The sequence below is a fragment of the Orcinus orca genome, chromosome 13, assembly GCF_937001465.1.
Source record: "Orcinus orca chromosome 13, mOrcOrc1.1, whole genome shotgun sequence".
NCBI lineage: Eukaryota > Metazoa > Chordata > Mammalia > Artiodactyla > Delphinidae > Orcinus > Orcinus orca.
In genome coordinates, this window is record NC_064571.1 from 52,054,118 (window position 1) to 52,069,506 (window position 15,389).

At 41.1% G+C, this 15,389-nt stretch overlaps 1 protein-coding gene across 3 annotated transcripts in view; it reads right to left on the reverse strand.

The window, feature by feature from the left end:
• The window catches only part of PPP1R21 (protein phosphatase 1 regulatory subunit 21), a 60,956-nt gene continuing 45,567 nt past the window's right edge, over positions 1–15,389 (reverse strand). For all 3 annotated transcript variants that reach the window (XM_033419116.2, XM_004264968.4, XM_033419117.2), the window contains exons 18-22: positions 11,042–11,074; positions 9,734–9,850; positions 7,533–7,631; positions 6,386–6,514; positions 1–4,139 (exon numbers count right to left, since the gene is read on the reverse strand). In XM_033419116.2, coding sequence (XP_033275007.2) covers positions 4,110–4,139; positions 6,386–6,514; positions 7,533–7,631; positions 9,734–9,850; positions 11,042–11,074 — 408 coding nt within the window. In that variant the 3' untranslated portion in view covers positions 1–4,109. The remainder of the gene's footprint in view (positions 4,140–6,385; positions 6,515–7,532; positions 7,632–9,733; positions 9,851–11,041; positions 11,075–15,389) is intronic.

Here is a 15,389-nt window from a genome sequence, read left to right on the forward strand (position 1 = left end):
ATGGCATAAATTTATTAAATTCAGAATTTGGTAGTTGGGAAGGTTTGTGTAACAGGGAACACATAAATAAAAATAAGGGTCAGACAGAGAAAACCATAATTCAAAAAGACGCATGCACCCCAAGTTCACTGCAGCACTATTTACAATAGCCAGGTCATGGAAGCAACCTAAATGCCCATCGACAGACGAATGGATAAAGAAGCTGTGGTACATATATACAATGGAATATTACTCAGCCATAAAAAGGAATGAAATTGGGTCATTTGTCAAGACATGGATGGATCTAGAGACTGTCATACAGAGTAAGTCAGAAAAACAAATATCGTATATTAATGCATATATGTGGAACCTAGAAAAATGGTACAGATGAACCGGTTTGCAGGGCAGAAATAGAGACACAGATGTAGAGAACAACTGTATGGACACCAAGGGGGGAAAGTTGCAGGGGGCAGGTGGTGGTGGGATGAATTGGGAGATTGGGATTGACACGTATATACTGATTTGTATAAAATGGATGACTAATAAGAACCTGCTGTATAAAAAAATAACTAAAATAAAATTCAAGAAAATAAAAAGTAAGTGTCAGAGAAGAAAAAACTCATGTCAAAAGCAAACCTTGTACCCGGGCCATTAGCCCAAGAAGCTAAATAAATGCTGAAAGAAGGGGTAGGGATACTTAATGAAGACATGGGAAGGGAAAGTTGAATGAAGTATAGGAGTTACTGAGAACTTTAATATTTTATCCTCCAAATATATACCAACAGTGCCTGTAGGAATAGAACTGAATGCCCCTGATGTAAAAGGCTCACACCACAGCAGTGAATAACCCATGCTCTGGAATCAGACTAGCCTGGATCTGAGTCCCGGCCCTACACGTACTAGCTGTGTGACTGTGGGCAAACTGCTGAGCCTCTCTAAGCTGTAGTTTTCTGTCTATACAATGCGGACAGTAATAGCACCAATGAGATACAATTATTGGAGGTTCCAATGAAGTAAGTCCTGTCAAGTCTTACCCATGCCTGACTTAAGTAAATGGCTAACAAATGGTGGTCACTATATGCCTTGGCAAGAGATTCTGCCAAGAGAGTAAAGATCTTAGCAGTTAAGTTAAAAGGGGACAATTTTGTCAGGAAACGAACTGCACCCTCTACAGTCCTGCCCTGTCCCTCAGGGAACCCTAGGAAATCTCCCAGAGGCACTGACCCTTACAGAGTGGCCGAGCAGTCCACAAGTACAGCCTGCAGGTCTGTGGGACCAGCCACCAAGCAGGGTGATAAGGGTGCCTGGTCTGGGAGCTCTGGCAGCTCACGGCTGGTAGGAGATACAAGTCCCAGCCACCAAAGGCAAGAGGGACGCAACCCAAGATTCACATTTTCTCTGTAAATGTGAAAACAGGACAGGTCCACGTCTCAGGAGAAGTGAACTTAGAAAAACAGGCCCATGTCTCAAGAGAAGTGAAACTCTTCCTGACCCAGAGGTCTGAGGAGTTTCAGAAAGGCAGAGGGAGAGTACACTGGGTGCTTGGAGGAGAACGAGGAGAAAGCGAGCGACGGTCAGCGTACATGTCTCATTTGTACACGCTACAGCCAAATCGCACCCAGTGGGCAATGAGGGGCCACTGTGAAGGCCTTCCTTCCAACAGGGAAACAGCTCTGCAGAGATATGTTTCAGGAAGAGTCTGGTAAAAGGGGCGGGAGGTCTGGAGAACAGGAAGACGAGTCATCCAGACGCAGGGAGCCAGGACTTGATTTAAGGTATCGAATAAGGAGAGGTTAGAATGGAGAGATATGCAAAGGCAGGAAGATTCAGTAGGACAAGATAAGCAAATGAGACGTGCCAGGCGAGGAGCAATCCAAGGTGATTCCCAGGTGTTCAGCTAAGTCACAACCAGGTGGAAGCTAGCTCGACCCTCCCTCTCAGTCAGGTTTGTTCAGGTCAAAATCCTTGGCTTCACCTTTGACTCCTCTTTCTCTCACACTCCACATTCCGCCCAGTCAACATTCATTCAACAAATAAATGCTCACTGAATGCCAGGCAGTGTTCCAGGTACAGGGGAAGATGGCAGTGAACAAACTAGACCAAAACCCTGCCTTCGTGGAGCTGTACCTTCTAGAAGAAACAGGCAATAAATTGCCTGGAAACAGGCAATAAATAAGATAAATAAGCAAAGCATATGGTATGTTAGATTCTGATAAGTATTGGGTTGGCCAAAAAGTTCGTTCGGGCCTTTCCATAAGATGTTATGGAAAGACCCAAATGAACTTTTTGGCCAAACCAATATTAGGAGTAAAACAAGGCAGAGAAGAGTAATAGAAGTGTATGGGGGAAAGAGTTGCAATTTCAGCAATTCCTAACCACTCTCTTCAAAATAAATCCAGAAATAGACTTCACACAACTTCCACTACCACCAGCACGGTCCAGGCTACCATCATCTCTCAACAGCCTCCTGCTACTGCAGTAGCTTCCCAACTTGTCTGTCTGCTTCCGCCGTTGCTCCCCTACAATCTATTCTCAGCATAGCAGCCCACAATTCCACTAAAACATAAGCCAGATGAGGACACTCCTTCATCCCAAACTCTCCAAAGGAGGAATAGAAATGGACCAGAAATTCCAAATGCAGCATCACAGAACACTGAAGGTCTAGCAGGAGCGGGAAACTCTAGGTTTACAGTGGAGCTAATCAGCACGGTGCTTGGGGGCTTAGGTGCAGCTGCAGTGAAAACAGCTGGTCCAGTTGATGGAGAATTAAAATGAGCAGGTCACAGAAAACGGAAAGGGCAAAGGGGCTAGGGACTCAAAGGGCCGGGAGGATGGGACTGAGCTGACTGACCCAGAGATCCCCGAGACAGGATTCAAACACTTTCATACTATGGGGACTGGGCACAACCACCAGAGTCTGCCTCTACAGTGGCCCAGAGGCCAAGCAGTTGGCCTTTATGTTGAGCACGGAGGGAAGCTGGTGATGAGCTCTCAGGTGAAACAGAATAAAGCATTTTTGGAGGGTGACTAGCAACTGCCTAGAGAAGAGGCTCAAAGGAGATGAAGCTGCAGGCAGGGAGGTGAGGAAGAAGGGGTTTCAGGTCTGCGGACCTAGTCTGGGGACTTGGACCTGGAGTGAAATGGGCATGTGCAGGAAACTCAGAAGAAAGGAGCAATATATTTAGAGACTTGGGGATGGAGGTGCTGGGAAAAATTTCACCCGTGAAATATACACTGAAATGACACAATGTTTATGAAAGAAACCAAGAGGAGCCTGAAAGGGCTCAGGGTCCTTGCTTGAAGCATGGTTACAAGTACCTTGGGAGGTACTCAAAGCCTTAATAAAGGATTAACTGTACAATTATTCCAATTTGGGGGATTAGAAAGATTATCTCAAAATCAATTGGGATTTGGTAATTTTGTGAAGCTTACTTTAATAAGTTTTAGTTTCCTTCATCAGATTTTCATAGAGAGACTGAAAGTTTGATATAAGTACGAATTTATTGACATCAATTTCCTTAAGCTATTATTCCAACACAGAGAGGGTACTGAAGAGCTGAAGACAATGATAATAAACCCACAAGATCTGAAGTTTTCAAGGCCCACTCCCTCCAGAACAGACAGAGAGAGCAGGAGAGAGGGAGGGAGAGAGAGAGAGAATGAACAAGTCATCAAAAAGAATTGGAAACTGCTTTCAATTACAGTAAGAATTAATGACAGTTTGACAATTTAAGCATTTTATCCAGAAACACATACCTATTCCACAGATACCAAATTGATTACCATATCACTGAGTTTGAAAATATACAAAATATTTGTTGTTCTTACATACTGAAATTAAAGCCTAATTTTAAAAAGTGCACAGTAAAAACAGCATAAGGAAACCTACAATATCCATGGTATGTGTACTGTTTTCCGTTTTACTGTCAACATCAAATTCTGGATTTACCTTACTGGTTACAAATATATTTTAAATACTTCAAGGCCATTTACAACACTGACTACTTTACGAGGTCCAACAACACTCCAGCTTCCTGAAGGCGGCCAGCCCTGGACGTGGAGTCTCGGCCCCGCAGCTCCGCGCAGCAGTAGCAGCTCTGCAAAGAAGTCACCAACCAGCTCTCTGTAAACTATCGACTCTTGTTCTTTTTAGAATTCCCCTGTGCAAAGAAAAATGTCAACAATAAGAACGCCAACCTCTAGAAAAATCATTCATGCAGTTTAGACACCAAGCTGTCTGGAAGCCATATTTCACTGTGGAAAACTTTAGTTTCCAAGAGGGAGAACAGCTGATAACCTTGCATCACTAACTTTTGAACAGGAATCACAGAGCGGTTTGTTACTTTTAACTCTCCCCACTTTCTCCGTCCGTGAACCTTATTCCCCTGGGGTCTGAGGACAGGCAATAAAGAAAGAAAAGAAAGCTATCTTGGATTTATCAAACCTCAAATATTCATTTTGTTCCAAAGACAATGTAGTTTATGATTTCATAAAGCTGATAAAAACTTTTAGCCTGAACATGTTCCTTTGCTGTTGAAATGAACACCTTTTAAAGGGTCTTAATAGGTACTAATTTTGAACATGTGCCAACTAACACCCCAATGGTAATGATTACTGTCAAGGGGAAGATCAGATACCAGTTGAGCACAAGTTAGAGAGACGATGTCTTAACTTATTCCCAATTCCCTCACATATGGAGATTTGGACTTTCCAGTTTTATGTAACTTTTCTTCTTTCTGGAGAGGTTCAAATTCCTACATTTAACTATTACATATAAATACTTTTTTTCATTAAGTAGGAAATGATTGCAGAACACAAACATTAAGAGCAAGTTCATAGCAAACAAATGGTTTCAGGACGTTTACTTGGTATCCAATGCAGGCCATGTCAACTCAGCCATAAGATGATGCCATAGCAATTTAAATGACTAATAAATGGGGGAGGTGTGCAAAATATAGGAGCCACAGAATGATCAAAGAAAGGTTAACAACAGAAACTACAAAGTCAAGAAGGATCTCTAACTCAGTGTTTTATTAATGACAGATATTCTAAGGACTAGATTAAAAAGTTCTAAGAGGGCTTAAAACTTCCCTCACTTCTAAAGTGGCTGCAACACAATTACCTTTGGGACAATGAGCTTTGTTTGCTATACCCCACAATAACCCTTCTCAATTCAGAACCGAATGCCTTCTGCAGCTCTGAGGCCTGAAAACTTTCCCTATAATCACTGCTACTTTTTTTCAAATGTTAGGTGCTAAAGCAGGCTTTCTCCTACTACTCCCACTAACACATGTGCTTTCTACATGAGTCGGCTATTGCCCTGATGGAATATCAAGAGGCCAAAAGGGTTAAAGGAGGCCCAACACTCCACCCTCTACCTCCAAGCTAAAGTTTCTGAAGCACAAGTAACTGGAGAACCCGAATCAGAACCACACTGGGTGGTTACAATCATCACAAGATGTCCCAGAAAAGCATGACAGACATTCTCTGAAGCAGCCAGAGGCCAAACAATAACACAAAACTCCACTGAGAAGCAAAATTACGTAACGCAGATTCTAGTGCATTAACATGATACATTTTCCAAGGAGATACCAACTGAGCGGGATGCTGCTCTGTACCACCACTGGGAGATGCTAAAATGAAGCTATAGTTTGTTCATCTCTATGTCTTCCCCAGAGCCAGCACACGGCAGGAACTCAATACATGCCTGCTAGATCGGTAAGGGGCAGCAGTGGATTTCAAAGAGCACAGGCTGGAGACAGTAAATCCAAGCTGCTGGTGGCAGAGTATTGTCTGAGTTATCAAAATATGCCAAGCATCTGAGATGATGCATGAAACCAACTCTCTGGCCTCTTGAAGCTTACCTTTCATGGTAAGAGTATATACATTATGATACAACAAAGAGACATGATACGTGGATATGCCCTTCAACACAAAAACATTACCAATATCTACTGACCCGAGCCTAGACAAGCAGAGGCTTTATGGGAAATGAAATCTATGACATTTTTGGAATTAAAAGGACAAGACAGTCCTAGGTTATATGAATATGTATGAGAATAAATTTGCTCAAGAAGGTTACTCTTCAACAGCACCATTTTAGATTCACATAGATAATCCCCATCATAAACCCCCCAAGAATCCTCCTAACTAACAGAACAGTAGCAGAAATGCCCAAAATGCCAAAAAGCAACTGTCACAGTGTTAGGGCCTCAGAGGTTAGACCTCCTCTCAACTTAAAACTCAATCAAAGAATCTTCATTCTACTTTCAGCTAAGTGAAATGATTTATAAACACTTCAGAACACTTAACCTTTTGTTTCTGAAACACACAGCAATGAAATACCTTGTATTAAATACATTAAATATTAAATATTACACTGCAGAGAGACCCCTTCCTCCCCTACCTTACTAGACATCTTTAGTGTGTCAATCTCTTCTCTCTGTTTAGATAGTGTCTCGTTCATGCTGCACAGGTGGTCGCTCATCATACTTAACTGATCCTCATAACTCCTCTTGGTAGTTGTCAGCTCATCCTAAATGGCCAGGGAAAAAAGAAAAGAGAAAGCAAAACCCCACTAGTCATACCACTCTAAAGCTTTTTTAATTTAGGAAAAAAATGTTTGAAAAGTAACCTATCAAGATGACCTATCTGATCAATTAATATGAAGGTTAAGCCACAGGCCTAACAAGAGAGTAAAGTTAAAAGAAACAGGGCAGAGGTTTTTCCCAGCCTTCAAAATATGTTCGGAATTTCTTTGCAAAAATAAAAAAGTTTCCTTCTGTGCCAGGTATAAAGATGTCACAAAAAAAAACAAGAGTGCTATATGATCTTTCTCAATTCTCTTAGGTTTTCCTGAACCTTCGGTGAGGTGGGGAAGGTGATCTCTGGCACATTCCCACTACCCCACATCTTGACGGCCCACCATCCTCTAGGCAGGGCCCTCCCTGGAAGAAGCACCTTCCTCTCTCTTTGCAGCTCTCAGGCTCTCTTTGACCTTTTAAAATCTAATCCTGTGCTCCTAGCTAATCTGATAAACGAATTTGAAACCAGGAGGAAGTGCATGAATTATTTCTTTGCCTGTATCACTTCTATATTTAATAGGGGCTTTCTGGAAGCTAGGCTTTAAAACAAAGCAGTGAGTAAGGAGGAAAATTTTGCAGCCCTACCTTTCAGTTTACGTCAGTTTTATGAAACAGTAAAGAGAAGGAACAGAGTCACATGAACAGAACAAGCCTCCCGCCCACCATGACAAGGACTAACTGGAAGGAGGAGAAAAAAGAAGGGCTTTGGGTAAATAAGTACTATTCAAAGAAATGCTGACTACAAAACTACTTACAATTAAAATAAAGTCAGAGCAATAAATAATACAACTACTTCTTGCCTGACATAAATGAGATGTTACTTTAAAATGAGTTAGAAATAAAATGGTTAGAAAAATATTATGTCTAGAGGTTAAATGCCACCATTTGAGAAAGGAAATGCTGATTTTTTTGGCCCAAGAACTTTCAATGAAAAAACATACCAACACTGCTTAGGTAGCATGAACTCACCTGAAGTCTGCTGTTGTTCTGACTGGCTGCTTTCATCTCTTCTGCCAGTGCCTCTTTAGACTTTTCAGCCAAGGCCAGTCTTTTAGAGAGTGCTCGGCACTGTTAAATCAGAAAACATTCAATTATCCCAGGGACCATTTCCCCAAACCAAATTTACCTCAGGGAAGGTTACTAGAAAACAATCCCCCAAACCGAAAGTACTTCCTCCCTTCCTTCCACAAATATCTACTGAATATCTACAGGCCTTGTACCACACACTGGAGCACACAAAAGAAAGATGTGGTCCTCACTCTCATCATTTTAATAAGGGAAAAAAAGTCTACTAACCCAAGCTCATCGCTGTTTTTTCCTAGCTCTAGCCTGATGACCAGTGGCTACAAAACCACCAGAAGTTTCTACATTTACCCAGGATTCATTCACACCCACACTGGATAAGAAGGGAAGTGGCATCATGCAATATGAATCCTAAGATACTTTTCTTGTGTTTTAAGTCCTTTATTGGAGACCATATCACAGAAACAATAAAAGCTTTGCAGCCCCACTCAACAGATGGAAAAAAAAAGTGAGTGCAGGACTTCAAAGATCCCGCTTGCTTTCTTTGGGGATTCTAACCAAGGCTATCCAGAGACAGAGTACATCAAGAAGCAAAAAGAAAAATTCTATTTCATACTACTGTTCAAAGAGGGCGTGCCATTAAAAGGATCACTAAATTTTCTGATAAACCATGAGATTGACAAGGAGGATCTGTTCAGACATGTTCGAATGTTATGTCAACATCAGACACTCAGACCGACCATTCCAGTAAAGTAGTACAGAGGGTTGCCGCTTCCTGTTTACAGACAAGGAAAAACTAGAACAATTTAAAAATTCTTGTGTCACAATTGTGCTGAAAGAATTTACTAAGATAAGCAAATCTCTTGGAAATAAGGCAGCCTCAGAAATTCCCCGGTTACTCATTTCACTCCTCACAAGAGAATTTCAGGAAAGTTCAGCCAACCGAATCAACCACCCTCCTTTAACCGCACATCTATCGGTGTGCTTAGCACTGAACCTGAAAAAGAGGGAAAGAGTTTTGCAAAGCACGGGTCCTCATGAGGATGACAATCAAGTCTAAGAGAGTAATTCAGAAGGCAGTTAGGGATCCAAACCAGGCCACCATGATGTGCTGCGTGCACTGAGTGGCTGGGATGGTAAGCACTGCAGCAGTTCTATGGTGAGTTGTCCAGCTTGCCGTCCTCCCCGTTTTCTACAGCTCAACAGCCATCACTACTGATCATCTTATCAAACAGGTATGCATCACTAAGCTAGGCACATCATTTATTTCAGCAGGAGGAAAGAAGCAAAGCCCCCCTCCACTCCTAGCAACTGGATTCCTATCAACTCTTCTCTGTCTCTGTAAAACAGGAGAAAATCACAAAGTCGCATCCCAATGAAGGGTGTTGTCTTTCCTTTGTCAATTTCCTTAACAGTTTAAAGCATTATAATTCTCCGTCTAACATCTATAACTAACCTTTTAATAAAAAGTTTCCCATCAAAGACCTTACAGGTATTCTTATATATTGAGCGACATCCATTCTATCTTATCATTTGTTTCTCACTCTTTGATATTTGTAATTTCTTCCTTCATTTTCTCCCCTTCTTATCAATGAATTTGTATAATTTTATTATCTTGCATAGTGTTTTTCTAATCCTCTTAAGGAAATGAATTATTTGGTGAGGGAAGAAGAAAATGTAACAAAAAGAAAGATTCTGTATTTTTTAAAGGTTGAAAGAGGTTACATTTTGCATTTTATCATTTACAAAAACTGATTTCCACAAGTTGTCATTAGAAACTAGAGAGTATTTAAAAAAAAAAAAAAAGAACCAGGCATACTTTGCTTTGAATTTCCCTAAACGAAAATTCCTTGACCTATGAATGTTACCTGCCTATAACTCTCTAAAACAAGATTATAATTATAATCTATAATTATAATGCTCCAAAACATGCTACATAACCATAAGAAAGGCTACCTGTTATATTCACTGCAATAAAGATTTTTGGTTGGTATGTGGACCAATCTCAACGAACTCTAACCAAATCCATATTGCAGACACACAGACTCTGACCTCTCTCTTCTAGTGAACAGCAGGAGGCCAGGACAGTGACCTAATTCCTGAAGGGGTTAGAAAAATCCACCTGATCCAATTAACTCTCCACTCACCTCAGCATAAAAATGCACTGACTTGCTATCAGCCAGCTGCAGCTGAGACGTCAGTTCCACTATCCTTGCCATGTAGTGATTTCTAATTAAGTCTTCCCGAGATTCCACATCTGGAGCCTAAACAGAGCACACATAACTCAATAAATAAATGCCAGTGGAATGAAGCAGTTCTGTGAGAGAGAGAGAGAGAGAGAGGGAAAAAAAAAATTAATATCACTTTAGCAAAAAAAAAAAAAAAAAAGACATTTCCTACATTTTCCTTTGAAATTTGATGGGAAATCCTAGTTTTCCCACCCCTCGGAGAAACTTCAGACAGCGCAGGTAAATATATATGGCAAATTTCTTTTATTCAGCACCCTGCCTACCTCACAATGAAGCTGAGGCTTCAAGAGAACAAAGCAGCAGTGAAGTCTTGGGAGGCCCACCACCCATGGGGCCATGTCTCTCCACTCAGTTTTTACTTGCCACACACCTAACTTTCAAAATCTCAATCTGTCTGACTCCTATGTCCTCCTCTAACTGGAAGAGAACAGGTGAAAGGGGAGCATTTATTGGAACTCCTAAAAATCTGAACATTCTTTTTTCCCCCAAATTATCTTAAAAAAGCTCTTATACTCGTAAACATACTAACAAATTAAACTATTTCTATAATGAACAATTTATGGCCCTTGTCCCAGACTAGATTTCTACTAGTTACTCTAGCAGTGACACACCACTCAGTTTAGTTTAAAAATATATGCAGAAGTTCAAGGTTACCTAAAGTATAAGGCTAATAAGGAAATCAAAGAATTTACTTGAACTATATTTACCAGTTTACCATACTGACTGGAAAGCTGAGTGACTTCAGTGTTCTTTTAATGGTTATTTGTGAGCTTGTAATATCTGTAATATTTCAAAATCTTGTAATATTTCAAAACTAAAATGTGCAAACCTATCTGACAAGCCAAATCTGACCTGGGTTCAGTCACTTGAGGGCTGAAAAGAACTACCAAGCCCACTGATGGTCAAGGCCCTGAAAAGCCCCGCTTTGCCAGCTGGCCCACTGGGAGGGTAATGGCTCGCAGCCTCCTGCCACATGCCAGCGAGCTTGTCAAACTGCCAAGTCAAGTCATTCAAGGAGGCAATTACAGACAGGCTGTAATTTATTGGTGACAGTTAAAACTGACCCAGAGAGAAAAGCAACATGGATCCACATTTGCTAGAATTGTCAGAAACGCAATTAGATGAAGCTGACTTTTGCCGGATTTTGTCAACAAACATGTGGCAAGATGTTTACTAACAAACAACATGATGTTAAGCACACATTACCTCACTGTCAGACGTCCTGGTTAAAATCCCAATCTAGAACATAAGGGAAAAAAGCTTTAGAACAGACTGCTTACACTTCAAACGCAATAGCTTAAACACTTGTAATGTTTTTCTCTTCTCAGTTCACACTGTTTCAAAGCACACTTGTGGGAATTCCCTGGCAGTCCAGTGGTTAGGACTCAGCTTTCACTGCTGTGTGCCTGGGGTTCGATCCCTGGTTGGGGAACTAAGATCCCACAGGCTACATGGCATGGCCAAAAATAAAAATAAAATAAGCAACATTTAAAAAAAATAAAACAAAATGAACAAACAAAACAACAACAGCAACAAAAAACCAAGCACACTAGCAGTGGAGTTCTAGACGATTACCCTCAAATCAATCATCTTTCAACACAAAGAAGCTGGACCTACAGATAAGTAACCACAGTCATGATTTCTGTCATGAGGCAGTAGTGGATAGTGACCATCACTATTTCCTCTGTCAGAATGCTGTTAGCCGTTTTCACTGAAACCCAACAAACTGTCTGGGAAGAGAGAGAGGAAGAACAGTTTTTAACTCCTCTTGTCATTGCTACGCTTATTTCCAAAGCAGTGGCCAAGGAGACCTAAAGACAGTTTCATGGCGACCATAATAACGAAACATTCCAAACGCAAAACACAAATAGCAAACTCTCTGGTGGAAAGGTCAAAAGGATAAAGAAGAAATATCATTATGACATTAATAAGTATTAACTTCAGATTTAAACTAATGAAAAAGTATATGTATTATAGACATACTGAAGTGCTGCCAGGTTTTTTAAAGCTTGCTTTTGTGGATTCAGAGTTCAAAACCAGATAGTAGTCATGGTTCTTGAATTCATTTTATTGTTCAAAGTGGAAGGGCATGTGCTTGGGCTCAGTAAGTTAAGGAAACTATTGGAAACTCAGTTTTGATGGATTCTGTTAATCAGAGATGATACCCAACAAACAGTTTTCATGGATTCTAAATAATATTCTCAAGAGTACTACTCTGAACTGTGAGCAGTATATGAATGTTATGCCCACCTAGCTGTAAAAGGATCTTTTTTATAAGATCTTTTTTTATAGAGGAGCCATAATTTTCTACACACTAAAGCAGGAATAGCAATTAGTCTTTCAGTGAAAAACCGTTTACAGTAACACACTCATCATTTTAATTTTATACATTCAAATATGAGTACATTTGGCAAAATAAATCACAAGCATGGGATCTACCCCTTATCCCCTTTACTCCTGGGTTATGGTTTGAGAATGTGGTACAGCAAACAGTCCTGAAAAGGAATGGAATCATATAACTTCAAGAAAAAGTTGCGAAATTCATAATTTCAACATTTTCTCATATGCCACTGATGAGAGTTTAAACTAATACAGTCCTTTGAGAAAATAATTTGGCAGTAGAGATCAAGGAACTTAAAAACATTCATGCCTTTTGACCCAATAACTCTAACCCTGAGAATATACCCCAAAGAAATCATCTGGATGCAGAAAGAATCTTATGCATAAAAATGAGATGTTATTTAAAATAGTAAAAATTATAACCAATGTCATAGGTAAACTAAGGTATATTCTATATAGAATACTATGGAATCAATAAGTTTACACAGAGTTTCTAATAACAGGATAAATGTTTGTTTATTAATGTTATGCTAAAAGATTTTAAATTTTATATAGTATAATGTCAACCAAGTATGAAATTATGTAAAAAAAATGTTAACAGTGGTTGTTGGGTATTCAGGAAAATGTCAACATTTTTTTCTTCTTTTACTCTTCTGTATTTTAAAATTATCTACAACGTACATGTATTGTTTTTATACTTGAAATACATGTATTTTAAAATTCTGTGAATTTAAGCAGTGCTTTTTTTTTTTTTTTTTTTTTTTTTTTTTTGCGGTACGCAGGCCTCTCACTGTTGTGGCCTCTCCCGTTGTGGAGCACAGGCTCCAGACGCGCAGGCTCAGCGGCCATGGCTCACGGGCCCAGCCGCTCTGCGGCATGTGGGATCTTCCCGGACCGGGGCACGAACCCGTGTCGCCTGCATCGGCAGGTGGACTCTCAACCACTGCGCCACCAGGGAAGCCCTAAGCAGTGCATTTTAATTTCAGCAAAAAAAAATGAAAACTTGTAGTTTTCTGTGCTTTTTCTTTCTTGAGGTTACTGTTATCTTTTTTTTTGGCTGCGTTGTGTCGTCTTTGCTGTGCATGGGCTTTCTCCAGTTGCGGCAAGCGGGGCTACTCTTCATTGTGGTGGCTTCTCTTGTTGCGGAGCACGGGCTCTAGGTATGTGGGCCTCAGTAGTTGTGGCTCGTGGGCTCTAGAGCACAGGCTCAGTAGTTGTGGTGCATGGGCTTAGCTGCTCCATGGCATGTGGGATCTTCCCGGACCAGGGATCGAACCTGTGACCCCTGCATTGTCAGGCAGATTCTTTGTGTGTGTGTGTGTGTGTGTGTGTGTGTGTGTGTGTTTGTGGTACGCGGGCCTCTCACTGTTGTGGCCTCTCCCGCTGCGGAGCACAGGCTCTGGACGCGCAGGCTCAGCGGCCACGGCTCACGGGCCCAGCCCTTCCGCGGCATGTGGGATCTTCCCGGACCGGGGCACGAACCCGTGTCCCCTGCATTGGCAGGCGGGCTCTCAACCACTGCGCCACCAGGGAAGCCCGGCAGGCAGATTCTTAACCACTGCACCACCAGAGAAGTCCCTATCTTTTATTACAATAATTAACAGGGGGCTGAATGTTCAAATTACAGTCCTAGATATGTTAATTAAACAGAATAAACATTTAACTTTTGCAATGCTATAGGGTTAGAAATAAGAAGTTTCTATCTGATGTAACTTTTTCAGCCCCAAAGTGCTTGAACCAAAGGAATCTTCTGGGGACTTTTGAGTTTCCTTTGTTAGTCAATTAACTTTAAAATGGGCATAGACTTTGTACCAACACCCAAGAGGAAGACAACAGAAGGAGACACACACACTCAGTTCACTTAACTTCACTTAAGGCAGGATGGGAGGTTGCGGGGGGTGGGGTGATAAAAAGAAAGGCTGAAAAGGAAACATCAGGGAAGGCAAAAAAAAAAAAAGCCTCCCTTTTTCTCTCTATTGTCTCCAGGTTATTTTCGGCAGGAATCTGCCACGTGCAGGAGAGAAAGTGAATTATGTGGGGAGACCCTTCTCTCAGCCTGAAATAGTCTTCTCCTGCCTTGGCCTCCTGCTCATTTATGAAACACACCCATGTTACCTCCTTTGGGATGCCCTCCCCAAGCCCTCCAGGCGACTTCTCTGTCATCTCCCAGCACTGTGGACAGATGTCTATCCAGGCTCTCATTCCATTAGACTGAAAGCAACCAAGGGATGGGAATAGATTCACCATATAGACTAGACTGTGAAAAATGCAAGGAGGCCAACCAGGTCTTGGTTCTCTGATCCTGACTGTCAAAGACAATGCCCAAAACTGGGGTTCATGGGAAATGTGGCAACTCAACTGTACCTTAATGATGGGAAGAGTTTTGAATTCAAGAGAGTCGAGGAGTTGGAAGGCAAAGTATTTGAGTATGTAGGTGACAGGAGTTATGAATAAATAGGCATCCAGGCAAAAGAAACAGCTTGAACAATACAGGGAAGCAAAAACACAAAAAACATTATCAGGAAAGAAAGCTCGGTTTGAGTTTGTACAGGGAAATGCTGAAGAAAGGTAGTTTGGAATAGGTGTTCACAGACCTTGAATGCCAAACTAATGAGTGGACTATATCCTATAGATAATAGGGAGCCACTAAAAGTCTAGAAGCAATAGAGTGCATAATCAGTAACACACTCTACGAAAATTACTCTGCTAGCACCTTATGAAGTGGGTGGGAGGAAAGAGATCCTTAACAGATGCAGACAGAAATAGCACACGCGTGCTAACCAGACAGACAACTTTAAGTTATAGCAACTTCCAAACTCACCAAACCCAAATAAAGTCATCATCACTCACAGACCAATAGTGTTTGGTACTAAAGTTTTCCCATGTCCCTGGAAATCTTTCTCACTTACATATGTAAGAATAGTGTGCTCTCCTTTGAAAATGTTCAAATAAAAAGACAGTCCTCAACTTTCAGCAACTGATATTAATGACCCAAATACACCAGTGTTGCCAACTTCCAGTACTTCAGAAAGGCAAGCCATAAACAAATACGTTTGTCCGCTGATCTATTTTCTGACACCCATCAGAGCACAAGGCCAGATTACCAAGTGTGTGACTTCAGATGAGTTACTCTACCTCTCTGTCCACCAGTTTCCTCATCTATAAAATGAAGATATGATAGTACCTGCAATCTCATAGGATCTGTGTGAGGACT